Genomic DNA, 17,350 nt, shown 5'->3' with positions numbered 1-17,350 from the left:
AAACAGCAGTATAAAAAGATCAAAGACAGAAATGAAAAAATATATCATGGCAGCAAGATACATGTACTTTCTTAATCAAAATAAATGCATCAATAACAAAATAAGTCACGTTAGAAAATCTCTCTGTCCTTGGACTCACTGTTATGTTTTCTGGTTCCTTGGGGTTTTGGCATTCGTTAAATCTTGACGTATGATATAATTCTGCTTAAGCCAGTGTGTGGGAACAAGTGACCTAAAATGATGGGCAACACGAAGCCAAATTTGGCTGAAAATACGATGTAAGTGATTTTTATACGCAACCGTTTTTTATTAGACAAAGCGCAGCTAAGCAGCACAAAAATCATTTTCCGACGGTATATCACACAAAATTGTAGCATTGCTAGTTTTTTTAAGATTACCTCGATGTTTTGAGCGAGTCGAGAACTTTTTCCAAATAAAATCGTACGATGCCTTACACGTATACTTAATAATTTATCAAAAATAAAGATTTCTGGATGATATTGATCAAGTGGTTGCTAATGTATGTTTATTTTATTCAGAAATGCACACTGTCAATATTTTGATACTACTTAATAATGAAATTGAGAAAATGATGCGTTGCACATAAATATTTTCTGATGAAAGATGATGATGCTGAACACGAACGTTTTTCTATTAGTTTGATACAACAATTTGTTGCTTTTAACTACAATTATTATTTCGAAAAAAAATGATTGGAAATTCCCAGTCTTCAATGAAATGTCTACACAAACGTGAAACATGAGCGCAGTATTTGGGAACATCAAGTGACAATTTGATCCTTAATAGGTAACTAAGGAGTTTGTGGATATGTGAATGAACCAGTTCTCAAGTCTGACCAGTGACTAAAAATTGTATTCCTTTGTGATAAAGTATTGAATATGTTTAAGCCATGATTGCCTTTTTTTTATAAATTTAACTTTCGAAAACTTATACTTTTCAATGCGCTACGACTATTTGCACGAGCTATTCAGCGGTGGCATTGCACGACATTTACTGAAATTTAGGTGGTGATTTTTTGTTGCATAAATGTTTGTATGAGATTCCTCATCCCAACGACAGTTGTTTTGCAATTTATATTCTAGCATAGACGACCTTTGACTGGAATGTGGAAAGCTAAATCGACAGCAAGTCAGGAAAGAAAACACAGTACAAAAGCACCGTACAAAGGATGTGGATATACCTTTTGCAGTAAGGCTATCACAACACTACATAGGTAAGTTTTCTTGCATCTTGCAAAGAATTGTAGTAGAGTTGTAGAGTGTTATCTTTTAGAGGTAAACATATGAAATTTGAGATAACAGAACAAGTAGTTCACATTGTATAGATCTATAATATAAAGCATAAAAAATAACATTGTGTTAATTTAATCACAAAATTTGTTTACCAAATGATTTTAAAGTATTTTAGTATATAGGTAAGCGGTTTATTCATTTGCCGATGTTTCTCCATGCCTTAAAATCAGACGTATAAATTCTTAGTTTTTAACAAAAACTATGATGTAGATATATTGTTTGAATATTTTAGGTAATGCGCCCATGACGAAGAAAAAAGATTTACCACATGTTTGACGTCGCGGGAGTGTAATAAAGCCATTATTTAAAAATGATAATACACTAGCGTAATAAAGCTTTGACGTCAACGTTGTTTATAGTATAGGAGACGTTGGTCAAATTGACTTGTTTATATAGTAAATGCAAGTAGAATTTTTGACGTTTCAACAGCAAAAGCTAACATGTGATAAAAAGAATATAACATTTGTGACTTTCCACATTGAATTTATTAAACTCGTTGAATAAAATTGATAAAATGCTCGGCAGAGCCTCGCATTTTATTAATATATTCAACTCGTTTAATAAATTCAATATAAAAAGACACTCAAGTAATATCCTTTATTTCATCAATGGACTGTATATAACAGGGAATGACAGCAGCCATTAGCAATACGCAAAATCATCAGCCATTTTAAAAGAAAACAAGAATAAATTTATTAATGACTGATAATATCATCATTTCGTTGGCCGATGAGTTAGCGTCCGACCACATACGTCTGTCACACCCACTACAACTAAAATATCAGTATAAATGAAAACTACAACACAGTTTAGTGGGAAAAGGCCGCGACTTTATTTAAAGATTTCTCATGGCAACTGGCAAGGTGAGATAATGTTTAAAATGCACATACTATACAAACAGCTAAAGATGTATATTGAAAATAACCTAATTTCATTGCCCCAGCGAAACTGCAAAGGTACAAACAAAATACATTAAATAAATAAGATAAAATTTGAATCAATTGAAAGAACAATTATCCCCAGCGATGGCTGCATAAGTGGGAAAATACTGACTGTACATAAAGTTACTAGATACCAAAAGTATCTTTCTTATAACAGAAACCAGTAATCAACAATTTTACATTCAAATAACAGAAAAGCAAACATGCGGCATCAAAATGTAAATGTTATTCAAATATGTACAAATGCTTTACGAGATGCCGTCATATCAATTAATATGCATGCCACAATCAAATCTGTATATTAAATAATACAGTTAAAGCCGCTACATTTTGTCACGTTGAACAAATTCGATTGTATATTTTTCAAACGGAATACGAGCCGCCCACGAAAAACCCCCTCCCCGATTTGGACTAGGACAGGAGGAAACGTGTTTCCGTAGCCAATGTATAACACATTGAAATGCTCAGACTATTCCTCGAAATACTGAAAAACGGAACGAATTCAAGCATGCTAAAAATATAAATCAATACTCTATGACTATCATTTTTCTGTAACTATTTCGTATAGTTGCCATGCTTAACTTTGCAAACTTGTGGGAACAGAAGAACACCAAAGTAAATGTAAGTGCATTTTATATACACTTTATATAAAAGTGTTATGAATTAATTTGAAATAACAGTGTTCGTCATAATTAAATGCACCGTATGATAGAAAGATGCAGGGGACAGAGATATACAAATAATATTGGTACACTTTACTCATGACACCGACCATTTATGCAACTAAGGTCCCGAAGATAGGTCCGCACTGTGAAACGAAGGCATGTACAATCAAATGAAAATTCACGTATAGTGGGGGCGAGTAAAACATGCGACCCAGATGTCTATAGCAGACCAGCCATTGAGTAAAGTAACTGAAAAACTGAAATCATGTCGAGTCGCCAGACTACCAAATCCTACTGCCTTTAACCTATGACGTCATCTAATGACACAAATTGAGGTGCAACTTAGACGTCAGGCAATGAGACAGCGACTTAGGCAGCACACCCGACTAGTTATAATGAACTCATATTTAAACAGTATTCTACAAATGCCTTGGCCCTCAGTCCCCGACCGAATTATTTAGTGGCTTCTAGCCAGTTTTGACCGAGAGATCGTAAGCATTCATTAAAACACAAGTGCAGACCCACAATTAAGACCTATACGCCGACAAACTATGACAATACTTCTGCCAACGCTGGTTAGGCTCATGACATTTTCGTCGAACAAATATAAACCATGGTCGGTGGTCGACAGCTTTTCAAAGTGGCGTACCCTTAACCAAGGCTAATAGGCTATTTCCTTCACTACACAGAACACTTATTCGATTTACTTGATACCATTCTGAATTAAAATATTACTTCCGAGTAATACTATTACTTTAAAATTAATGCATATGGCCTTGGTACTCTTTTACTCCCATCGTGCATTTCAAATTAGAATCAATATTCAATGAAAACGTTATAAAGCCGCGACAAATAATAACGTTAACATGTATATATATATCAGTTTGAGTTTCTGATGTTCAACATAACATTTACGAACAACATTTACTAACAGCACTAGCACTAAAGTGCCTGAACGTATGTGTATTCCATTTCATTTCTAAAGTAGTTCTCATAGCAATAATCTCACATAATCAATGTCATTATTTTGATACATCCTCTCAAAGAATGATCGAAAACTTTATTGATACATTCTCTCAAAGAATGGTCGTAAACTTTATTGATACATCCTCTCAAAGAATGATCGTAAATTTTATTACATGACCAAATTATTGACCAGTCACTGCATAGCTGTGTATTGTTTGTGGGCATACCACTTTCTGCTATTGTCATGTTCCCTTATGGCGTATTCTATGTTCTGAAACAGATCTATTATGCAGGAACCTGAAAAATAGGTGAACAGCAGCAGCAAAGACTTCTGATTCACAATAAAGTTATAAACAATATTCACAAATATGGGCATGGGCGGGTGGGATAAATTCAGTGAAAGTGTTGTTTCATTGCTGACGAGGATTGAAATGGCCATACAAACGTGGCAAATCCAAAAACGAAGTTCACGCTTTTTTCATTACAAATAGCGTTCAAAATACGAAGGGAAACAACTAGCGCACGACTAAATACTAAAATGCTGTTCTCGTCGCGACCTCTTTACTGGAACAGGGGTCCATGAAAAATAAACAGGTTTATTATGCACAAAGGGCAACATAAAACCCACTATTTAAGGCGGCAAATACCAAAAGAATTTACACTGCATGCGGATTTACGCTGACGTGAACTTCGGCGCAGTTTTGATTCCAAAATTGGCATACTGATCACTCAACGCACAATGACAAGCATATTAAACAGAAAAAGTGTTTGTCTACAGGTACCATCAAAGAATTGGGACAACACAGAGAAAAACATATAAATAGAGGATATTACATGAGTGTCTTTTCATATTGAATTTATCAAACGAGTTGAATAAAATAATAAAATGCGAGGCTCTGCCGAGCATTTTATCAATTTTTTTCAACGAGTTTAATAAATTCAATATGGAAAGTCACAAATGTAATATTCTTTTTATCACATGCTAGCCTTTCTTGTCGAAAAATAAAAAAATCGACTTTCTTTTACTACATAAACAAGACAATTTGACCGAGTAAAACGGTAAAAAAATCCATACTTCTGGATCAAAATCCCCGGGGACTTTTTCAGGCTTCAAAACCATATCATATGTCCAGCCAAATAAAAAAAGAATAAAATTAAAAAAAAAATGAAAATAAAAAAAATCTGTATGAAGATCCTCCACTGGAAGCATAGAATGCAACAAAGTAAAATAATAGCTGACTCGATTTGTTTGAATCTGTTCATGAGAAGTAATGGGAATTGGTTACTGCGCAATACCCCTTACGCCCCCTAGCACTGACATAAGTGGAATTCTATTACAGAGATATTGAATGGACTCCATGATCTCAACGGACCAGAAAATATAACAACACAAGTCAAATACGAGGAGACTTTAAACGCCCGCCACATGACACTTCAAGATTGCTGTTAAGATAGTTGATAACATATGTAAGAAGATCCTCTGAAAGTATTGAATGCAACCAAGCAAAATAGCAGGCTCGGTTCATGAGAGGTAATGGAAACTCCTAGGTGTGTGTCCTAAATGAAAACAAGACTTATAAGAAATGTAAACGAGAAATAACATTTTTTGACTGTTTTTTCAAGTAAAATTATATAGATTATTATTTTTATTATTATGATGTTTATGTAAAAGAAGAAGAAGATGATGATAATGGTATAGAGAATAATAATTATCATAATTGTTATAGTTGTGTCGCAAGATGTTTAAACATTAGTGTTATAATAAGTATTGAAACATGTCCTAAAACAGATTTGTCGGAGTATACTGCAAACTCTTGACATGGCTCAATATGAGCAGCCAAATGAACAGGTATAACTTTCAGCTTACTTCGTTTCGACATGTATTGCTTGATTTTGAACTAGAACTACTCCTACACAAATGGTACGTGGCGTCCTGTGTATTCAGACAGTTTGTACGCTGTTAGGCAACGTTCCTGTAAAATATACAAGTAGCAAATGAATATAAATTCATAGAAATTGCATTATTTAAAAATAGTCGTGTTAAGCATCATCTTCTTTAATCAGAAAATATTTACGTGTGGAGCACCATTTTATCATTTTCATGAATATCTTTCATATTTGAAGACATAACATCAAACTATTGATAAACAATATGTGCTTTTGCATAAAGTAAACATACATCGGCAAAGGCTATTCCTTCTTTAAATCTTTATTTTTGATAAATTATCAACTATACGTGTAAAGCAACGTAACATTTTATTTCGGAAAAGCTCTCGACTCGTTCAAAACCTGAAGGTAATCTTAGAAACTATCAAAGCTATGAAGTTGGAAGATATACCGTTGGAAGGAGATTTTTGTGCTGCATAGCCTGCGCTATGTCTGATAAAACTGGATAAGAATAAATGTCACTAACGTCGCATTTCCCGTGAAATTTGGCTCTTTGGCCGCCATTTTATCTGTGTTGCGCATCATTTCAGGTCACGTGTTCCCCCAAACTGTTAAGCCGGAGGTCAGGGGCGTGAGGAGAGTTACACTTTTCATTTGCACTCATTTACAAACTCTGCGAGCCTACTAATATTTTGCTCAGAAGAAAATATGTGATTTATGTTAAATCTGATATGAGCTTTGAGTTACAACTACAACTTAACATAAAAGGAAAATAGGGCCAAATCCACCTAAAATTTTATTTAGAGCATCTAGTAGTTCTATTAGTGATACATATTTCCGGAGCGGAAAAAGAGGATATTATGCAAACAAAAATAAAATTAATACGATTCGCTGACAAGAGAAGTCTAAATGCATTTACAAAATAATTACCTGGATAGCATTGTCTACGTTGTCGAGTTTTATGTAAGCACAAGCCTGGTTATAGCACATTCTTGCCGAAACGTCTTTTATTTCAAAATAACATTCTGCCGCCTCCATGTACCTTTCAGAATTATGTAGCTCCACTGCCTTACTCCATCTTATTATTGTTTCTTTGGTTATTTCTTTTGCCCGCATTTTTTATTTCTATCTTAATATGGTCTACTGGAAAGTCCTGCAGAGAATGTGTTTTATTTTTTATAAAATTTACCCAAAACTCATATTCGCCTAGTTAAACTTTTAAAATCGACAGGTTTAGATATATAAACTTTACAAAAGAGTGCGTGATACGTTAACACTACCGTGTTCCGTTAGGGCCAACGCCTGCTCCCTGTGAACGCAAAGCGCGAAGGTAAACGGTATGTTGGCGAAGCCTGACAGTACGATTGTGATAACACGACAGTACGATAGCGAAGCGTGACAGTACGATGGTGACAGTCGTCGTACTGTCGCGCTTCGCCATCGCAATGTCGCGCTTCACCATCTTACTGTCGCGCTTCGCCATCGCACTGTCGTGCTTCACCATCGTAGTGTCACCAAGGTCAGCTTTTAACGAGAAATATCGAGTATTCCCTCACTTGATCATTGATTGTGCTAAAGCAAATGCTCTCAAATTGGATCGTCTATCTGACATTGGCTATAGTCCTATCATTCATGGCGTATATCAATAATTCTATGTCATTAATTTTGCACTGATTGCATTGCTTTCGGCAATACACTGAAATAAAGCTCGCATATTACTCCATAGAAAGCATCAAAACTTTCTGCTTTTAGGCCGTTTTCCATATAAATCATGTTGTTTTATAGAAATATTATTTCTGTAAAGATATAAAACATTTCTGTAAAAAGCATGAAACATTATGTTGGCTTATGATATTACGAATGTTTATTTTCCTCTAAAGTATAGGAAATTGAAAACTTTACTGATTTTCACTATATAATAAAAGCTCGGGATGCATCTTACTGTCACGCTTCGCCATCGTGCTGTCGCGCTTCACCATCGTACTGTCGCGCTTCGCCATCGTACTGTCACCTATGACGTACCGTTTGGGTCAAAAGTCTGAAATCGCTCGAGCGATACCATAATACACGGTTAGCGTGTAAATTTACATGCTTACCGTCTAAATATACACGCTTACCGTGTATTTCAATCGGTAGATCTATAAAAGTACACGCTCACCGTGTATTTTTACGCGTTTACCGGGTAAAATATACGCTTAGCGTACAAATTTATACGCTTAGCGCGTATCGCTCGCTTGAGTTACACTTTTAAATAAATTAGCCAATCAAAATACATGTTACAAAGGAAGATATTTATAAAGTTTATGATTGAATTATTACTTTTAAGGTAAAATACATGATATTTTCATTATATTACGAAATGTTTTGCCACTATAAAGATGATTTCAGTCAAGTAATTTATTCTACTCTATATATGCTTTGTTTAAAGACATGTATATTTTTTATTATATCTTACCTAAAAAGCCTGCTTTACTCTTATTTTCGTCAAAAAAGAACAAGCATTTCGAGTCTAATTCCACACATCATACACATATAAAACTTGTACTTTACATTTTAAAATGTCATTTGTTATCATATATCTATTTTTTCTACAACTTCAAATAATATATATATAAATAATAATAGTATTTTTTTTTCTCCGACTTAATGACATGTACATAATTGGGGAGGGGTAGGGAATCGAGCGGCTCCATGTCACTGAAGTTGCTGTTTTAAGTGATCTACCGGAAATTATTACATAACTTTATGCAAAATGACATGATAAAGCATACGTCACCTAGGTTATCAGAACAGGAAACCATTTCGAGGTTCCCTAATTAGAGCGGATCATAAAATTTACTGAAGCATATAAGATGGCGTTGATATGATACAATTTAATGCCTTCGGTCATCAATGCCACTATATATGAACGAACACGGATTAATATATCACGTGGCGGAGCGGTCTTGTGAAACGAAAATAAAAAATTCACAGGATATCTAGTATTCTAAAATCTGTAAGAATATATTTTGAAATTTAATGGACATTTATTTTTAAAACGATGAACGTGTTGTAACAAAAAATGTAAATTCGTTAGATATGAATCAAGGACTTAAACTACTACTGATGGGAAATACCTAATATCTGGAACAACTGATACGTATTAGACCTTCCCGCTAATATAAATCTATAATTTTCTATTTTTATAATTTACATGCTGGATCATTTTCATATTGAAACTGTATCGTGCGCAAAGTCATTATCCGTAATTTAATAGAATAATTATGATAAAGATGAATTCCGCAAAAAAATAGAACAAGATTTCAAGTATAGAATACCCTTCCTGCTGCTACACGCCCCCCCCCCCCCCCCCCCAACCACACACACACACACACACACACACACACACAAAACACTCTCTCTCTCTCTCTCTCTCACTCTCCGCTGCCATTTCATAATTTCAAATAAAAACTTTCAATTCGAAGAATCAATAGAAATGATAACAGCTTTAAGATGATTACTACTTTAGTATAAGTGGATACAACATGAAAGGCTGGACTTAATTGAATATTTCATTTTCAACATTTTAATTAATATTCAAGTATCATGCAAGCTTATTGCGACAGGTTGTAAGTTCTGCGAGGTCGAGCAAGGAAATAAGACAAATCAAAGAGCTATAAAATGTATTTTATAGTTCTTTGGACAAATACTTTGGTATAAATAATTGATCTTTAAATGTTCCATATATAATTATTTTCCATTTAGGTAATACAAATTTTAGCCATTTCGGCTATGAAATAATATTCTCCATTTCGTTGTATTTATTATTCATTTTAGTAATAAGTTTGTTAGTTACATGTACTTGTGGTCCGTCCTATTTGTTTATTTTCTTGGCTGTACATGTACATTTTTAATGTTTGTTAGTATAAATGTAAACAGTAATAAGCAATAAAATATGATTTAACTCGCAAAAAAAAAAACAACAACAACTAAACGCATAATATACATTTTCTAGGCTTCGCGCGGCCGGTTGCTGGCTACACAGAAATAAATATTATCCATTTCGTGAATGAAGTTATTCTCTATTTCGTTTTAGTTATAAATTATTATTCATTTCAGTAATAACTTTGTTAGTTACAGGTACGCATGATAAATATTACATGATGTTCGCGCGGCCGGTCGTCGGCTACCCAGAAATAAATATTATCCATTTCGTCAATGAAATTATTCTCTATTTCGTTGTAGTTATACATTATTATCAATTTTATTTAAGTTTGTTAGTAACAGTTACGTGTCATAGGGTGTATATCCATTAATAAGTAATAAATCATATTTAAAACTAAATAGTACTAGTGTTCACTTATTTTCTTATTCCCCATACATTGCAATTATTCCGTGTCTACTTTAGTCTAGTTTAGCTGTCTATCAGTAGTATTTGAAGTAGTTAAGTCATTGTAAGTTAGAAGTTTAGTCCAGTACTCCGTAGTTTAGAGATATTATTGCACGGTTACCTTTCTTTACTAACTCTAACACGTGATTGTCATAACCAATCGATTACTTACTTTCACTTTACAGCCATTATTCAAATACAAATAAACAAACGCCATTTTCTGTGCATCAAATGAAAATGCCATTTTTGTAGTTATACATTCATATATCTACAGGTAAATGATTGTCCTATATTGTTGTATATTTTTGCCATATATGTAATAATTATCTTAGTTGGTTATTCAATATTTGTTGAGATATTCGGTTTGAAATGTCGGGTCATTGTTTGCTTTGTCCGTAATTCATTCGTCACACCACCGTTCATCAGGCTGGGCACATCTCCCAATCGGGGTAAATTACCTCGTTCGGGGTAATATACCCCGATCGGGGTACAACTAAAACAATAGAAAAGCACAAAAAAATTGATATTTCTTTTTTCTTTAAAGTGCTAACATAAATATTTTTACTAAAGCTTTATATCATCATTACAAACATGCCTATCGACCATTTTATGAATTTTGCATATGTTAAAAAATGGTGAAATTCTGAAATTTTTACAACAAAGATCTGTTAAAAAATTATCATATTGTCAACTGTTTATATCATATGAAGTTGACTGGAAAATATGAGCATTAGCACTTCATTCATAAAAAAGTTATTAAAAATTTTGTACTTTTCTATTGTTCTTGTTTTACCCCGATCGGGGTATATTACCCCGAACGAGGTAATTTACCCCGATTGGGAGATGTGCCCAGCCTGTTCATAATGTCAATTGTAATAACCACATATATATACATATATGAGATATATATATTTATGTTGTTTCATTATTTGTTACAGGTCATCTAAATTATATAGAATACATCTTCTGAGTAATCGAACCTGCGTTTGTTAGATATTGATACAGACAAATAGACAAACAAATATCTTGTCCCAGCTCTGCCTTCCCCATCAAAGGGCGTAGTGCGACCATCGGCGACAATGGCGCCCAACTGTGTATCTTGGAATGAACGTTCTATATGATTGGAATGACGAAATCATGGTATAAAGCATATCTACAAGTGTACACGATTCTTATAGACGGTACCAAACTATGGCCATCCATATGGACATTTGTATGACACCCGGGATTACATTCGTTAAATCATGCTAAGGGCCCTCTACATTATAACTACAGAACCGTTTATCAGCACCAAGGACTTTCGCCATGGGATCAAGGACTGATATAAAACTGTTCAATAGTTTGTGAAAAAGTAACACTTTGTATTTTGTGAATCGTATTGAACGATCTGTGGTGGTGTGGTGAGATTATGTTTAGTTTTTCTTTTTGCATTTTCTTGTTGTATTTTAAAACATTTAATCATTTTTGTTACATATGTATTACGTCAGGAGTTAAAATCATTTTTACAAATTAGGTAGGCTTACAGGTGATCACTGCACTAATATTGAGGATACATGAATATTTAACCTACAGGTACGTCCCTGCATGTATCACTGACCAAGACACTAATCCGGTAACAATAGTTTTATTTATTTTGTTGGGTTTAACGTCGCACCGACACAATTTTAGGTCATATGGCGACTTTCCAGCTTTAATGGTGGAGGAAGACCCCAGATGCCCCTCCGTGCACTATTTCATCACGAGCGGGCACCTGGGTAGAACCACCGACCTTCCGTAAGCCAGCTGGATGGCTTCCTCACGTGAAGAATTCTACGCCTCAAATGAGGTTTCGAACCCACATCGATGAGGGGCAAATGGTTTGAAGTCAACGACTCTTACCACTCGGCCACGGAGGCCCCCCGGTAACAATAGAGTGTAATAAGTAGGACAGTAGATGTGTATAGGTGTATATAGATTGATTATGTAGGTCATCTCAGATAGTATAAATTTAAGATAAAATATTGAAATATTGAGTCTATAATTCAGCTGCCCTGCGTCCTTCCATATGTCTGTCTGTATGTCAGTCATTACGCAAAAATGTGTAACCGTTTACTTATTATAAAGCAGGTTATTTGAAAGTTATTCCTTATGTCACAGCAAAATGTGTCACTATCTGGAACAATAATTTTCGCCAAGTGAAAATATATTGCACCAGAAATCTTGTCAGAAAGTAAATGAACGTTTATTTCTTTATGATATAGGCCGGATCCACCTATTTCATAAGAAATAATAACTCAGTACATCTTACTTCAAAACCTTGCAAGGTAAACGCGTGCTATATATTTTTATCGCGAAATTTTCTAGTGCGGTTTGTAATTTTGTAAAAGTTTACAGAGACAAAAATCCTGTAGAATTTACAAAATATCATAAAGGTCTCCACTTAGTTCGATTTTCCGTAAAATCGATTTTATCGTGTAAACCATTGCGCTTTGTCTGGACTCGCAGTTTATTTTATACTGCACACAATAGTGATAGCGATAGTAGTAAGTGGCGCAATAGCTCCATCGGGAGAGCGCTAGACTTGTTACCTGAACATTGTGTAGGGTAATGGCCTCTAAAAGCCACATGGCACCAGTGTTACCAGACTTGTAAAACCTGTTGTAGAACTTTCACACACATACATAAGATCGAAGACACAATAGTTCGTTTCTGATGTTTATTTAATTGAGGCAGTTAAAGAAAGTCTATTAATACAAGTAATTTTATTGTCTCAGTGTCCATCTTTCAAATAATATTTAGCTACTGTAAAATGTTAAGAACTAATTATGTTTGAGTTGTCTTTCATGAAATCTACATATTTGGAAGGTAACCTAACGAGGCATAATAGTATTTTTGATTTACGTTGGCAGAACCACGGTTGGTGGCTCTGCCGCCTCGCCTCCTCGAATGTCTAGTACATAGATCTTTTATATGCACCGGCCAGACTGTTGATTACCAAATTAAGATGTAGTTTTCCTGGTGTTATGTCTTAACCTGCCTAGAGCTACGATAACTTGTCAGTTTTATATTTCAACATTTTTAAAAGGTAAAGAGTATGAATATATTTTCTCCAAGACATTGAATAATCTAGTCTTTTAAAACAATAGTCTAGCACCTTTTTTTTGAAATTACATTATAATTGTAGGTTCGAAACCCACAGCTGCCCAATATTTTTTTTTTTTTTTTTTTTTCAAGTTTCTGAATTATTTTTCAATATTTGACTCTACATTTTTTTAATCCCCCACTCATATAGTACCTGTGTGTCCTATTTGATACTCCTTATTATTACACATATAGCTACCTTACAGTGATACAATACATTGCTGTTACTGTGCTATAAATGCTGTACTGAATTTTGTGAAACTTGAAAGAAATATAGCACTATTCTATATCATAGTATACTGTAAGACACAATTACAGAATAAGGGTATACAAAATTACAGCACACTGTAATACACTGTTCACAGTCTTATAGTTCTAATGGTTGTTAAGTTATAGGCATCTCAAAGTACTGAAATATATTGGGATCCCATTGAGTCTTTGTGTATTTGTGGATGATGGTGTAATGTTAGTTGAAGTGCTGTAGTTGTGTGGAAATATCAAAGATATTTACTGTGAAATTGAATTAATGATTTGATAAGGCAGTGTGTCTTGGTGAATAAAGACAAATGTTTGTGAATTTGAAGTGTTGTGATGTGTGATACTTTGGCCATGATGATTTTTGTTGAACTGAATTAAATTGAATATTGTGAATCTGAATTGAATTAAATTGTGAAGTAGTGATATTGAGTTGGTGAATGAATTGTACTGAATACTTTGAATGTAAATTCAATTGAATTGTGAAGAAGTAACATTGATTTTGTGAAGTGAATATAGTGAGTGAAGTTGAATTGTGAAATATTTTGTGCTGCTTAAGGTTAAACATTTTATGAAACATAATGGCACACAAAATGTCTGAAAGGGAACTAAGGTGTCTTAAAAGAGACAAATTGCGTCAGGAAATAGCCGAAATGGAAAAAGCATTACAAGATAGAATAGAGAAAGATAGATTAGAGACAATCAAAGAAAGAGATAGAGAAATTCAATTGAATCAATTTAGAGAATTACAGAGACAGAGAAGTGAACTTGAAACAAAGAGAAAAGAGGCTAAACAAAGGAAGGAAAGACTGAGACAAATGAAGGAAGATGAACAAAGGGAAAACAGGGAAATAGATGAATTAATAGAAAGGAAAAAACAGTTAGATTTAGAAGTAGAAAGAATTAAAGTTGTTGAAAATGTACATGAAAATGATAATAAAGAGGAAAGTGAATATGGTGTTTTTGATGAAACAGACGAGAATATAGAAAATGAATTGAATGAAATAGAAGGAGCATATGGCTATGACAATGAAGATGAATTTAATGATTTATATACGGATGAATATATGAGGGATGATGTCAGATATAAGGATAATGCTGCTATTGGGAGATCTTTGGTCACTGTGGATAACTATGGCAATATAGATGCTATCAGCTCAATAGGTAGCGACAGGCAAAGTATAAAAAGTAGAAGTAAAAGAAATGAACAGGATGAATTACATAAGAGTGATACACATGGAAATATATTTAGAAGGTTAGACAAAACAAAGGAAAGAGAGAAGGAAATAGGAGTATTGAGAAATTCTGAGGACAGAATTAAAAAGAAGGAGGTGAAAGGCATGGATGATGTGAAAATAGAATATGGAAAGCACATAAAACAGGAAGACGAAATTGAAGATGAACAAGAATTAATAAAACAGATAGAACAGATGAAATTACAAGAGAAAAGAATGATAGAAGATATAAAAAGGAAAGAGAGGTTAAAAGAAGTAAGTCGACAGAAAAATGAAACAGAAAGATTATTAGAGGAGAAAAGAAAATTAAAAGAGGAAAGGATGAGAAAGTGGAAACAAGTGAAAAATGATCTAGAGCAGAGTTTGTTGGAGAAAGAAAGCACAATTAGTATGCTTGATGAGGAACTGAAAGTTGTAGAATCTCCAAAACAGAAGTTACAAAAGAAATCGACCGCAGAAAATAACAAACTGACACAACCACTTATCTATAAACCTAGCGTTCCAAAATTGACAGACCTACAGTATTTCAGAGAATGGAAAGCGGAAGTACAAAGTATGCTCGAGTCTAAGATTTACCACACAGAAGTAATTGAACAAGCAGTAAGAAACTCCATCAGTGGTAGGCCAAGAAAGATTCTTTCGACAATGAAAGCTACGGCAACCATTGAAGAAATTTTGCAAACCCTCGATAGTAACTTCGGAAACACCAAAAGCGGAGAAAGCATAATGGAAGGATTTTACACAGCAAAGCAAGAAAAAGATGAAGACATAGCAGCCTGAGGTGTAAGGCTAGAAACATTACTACAGTTGGCAGTAGAAAGAAAGCAGATTGAAGAAAAGAAGATAGATGACATGCTCAAAACCAGATTTTGGAGATATATGAGTAGCACTGAACTACGGAATGCCACTAGAGTATACTATGAGACAGCAAGCACTTTCGAAGAGCTAAAGAAGAAAGTGAGAAGAGAAGAGCAAGAGATGAATGTAACTAAAGACCAGGATCAGCCAAAATAAGTTAACGCCCAACAGATTGACCAACAGTTAAAGATATTAAAGGATCTTACAGAACAGATGAAGACAATGGAACGAAAGTTTGAGCAGTTGACAAAGGAAAGAGAAGCAAAGCCAGAACATGAATACAGAGGAGAATTCAGAGGTTATGGAAGATCACGATCAAGAGGAAATGGTTACAGAAGAGGTTATGGAAGAGGAAGAAGTTATGGTCGAGGCAGAGGTTATGATAGGAATAGATATGAAAGCAGTAGAGATTAAAGTTCTCCACAAAGCCAGTCTGGACTTCAGCAATTTGGAAATCAAAACATCAATGAAAATCAACAAAGATCCAGAGCTAATCAGTCACAACAGCAGCCAAAGGAGTTAAACGGAGAGAGGCTCTGATCGCAGGGACAGATGAGAGCGAGTTCATAAATGGTAGCCCCAAAACAAAAAATGATATATACCATAGAATTGTTGGACATGCAAATACAACAGAGATCAAGATAGATGGAGTAGAAAGTACAGCACTAATTGATAGTGGATCTCAGATTAGCATCATCTCAGAAAGCTATTACAACAGTTTAGCAGATAAACCTAAATTACACTCCATGACCGATTTTGAACTTGAATTGAAAAATGCAAATGGAGGCAGTATACCATACACAGGTTATATCCAAGCAAATATTGAAACAAAAATTTCACCAAAACCAATACTTACCTCTTCTTGTAGTACCTGTTCAGGATTATCACGGAACAGTACCCATCATTCTCGGAACGAACATAATTAGGGAATTTAAAGAATTTACAAAAGAAGACAATGACGCTCCTGATGAATGGAAGGCAGCCTTTATGGCCATAGCAACAAATGTTGGAAAAGTAACTGCTACCAAAGACATTACGCTGCACCCTATGGAAACAAGAACTGTAACAGGATTTCTGCGTAAGCAACGTAATGTCGAATCAGCTGTCACTGAACCAATGGAAAATCAGAACCACAGTGCTTTGATATGCCCTAGAGTAGTTACAATCAACACTCCTGGAAAGAATGCCAGAATCCCAGTGCGAATCTGCAACGTAACAGCTAAACCTGTAAAGATAAAAGCAAAGTCAGATCTATGTCAACTTCAGGAAGTCAAAGTAATCCGAGAAGCTCCAATCCTTCAGCCAGCCAGTTCAGCATCCATCTCGTCTGCAACACCTGAAAAAGAAAACAAAGATTATGAGAACATAGATATAAAAGAAAAATATGGAATAGAACTAAATAACACCGACCTTACAACTCAACAGAAACAGAAAGTATGTAAACTGTTTGACAAATGGAACACTATTTTCCCAAAAACATCTCTAGATTTAGGCCATACGTCGGAAGTGAAACATACCATCAAACTTACCAACGAAGAACCTTTTGAGGAACCATACGGACGAATACCACCCGCAGTCTTTAATGAAGTCAGGGAACATATTAAGGAGATGCTTGACATAGGAGCAATAAGAGAGTCGAAGAGTCCCTGGTCCTCGAATGTTGTGATTGTCCAGAAGAAGGACGGCTCTATACGCTTTTGTCTAGACTTCCGGAAGTTGAACGGGCGGACCAAAAAGGACA

General features: G+C 34.6%; 1 protein-coding gene across 1 annotated transcript; it reads left to right on the top strand.

Annotated features, from left to right (window-relative positions):
- Positions 1–14,097: 14,097 nt before the first annotated feature.
- On the top strand, positions 14,098–15,531 carry LOC123562021 (trichohyalin-like). Its single transcript, XM_045354677.2, has one exon. It carries the CDS (start codon positions 14,098–14,100, stop codon positions 15,529–15,531), a length of 1,434 nt encoding a protein of 477 aa, XP_045210612.2.
- Positions 15,532–17,350: the final 1,819 nt, after the last annotated feature.

This window comes from Mercenaria mercenaria, chromosome 15 (genome assembly GCF_021730395.1).
Source record: "Mercenaria mercenaria strain notata chromosome 15, MADL_Memer_1, whole genome shotgun sequence".
Lineage (NCBI taxonomy): Eukaryota > Metazoa > Mollusca > Bivalvia > Venerida > Veneridae > Mercenaria > Mercenaria mercenaria.
The sequence above is the reverse complement of the archived record's forward strand: the minus strand, read 5'-3'. Positions and strand labels throughout refer to the sequence as shown.

What these genes read in the sequence shown, in the direction of transcription:
- LOC123562021 (XM_045354677.2), top strand. Translation starts at nt 14,098, where the DNA reads ATGGCACACAAAATGTCTGAAAGGGAACTAAGGTGTCTTAAAAGAGAC.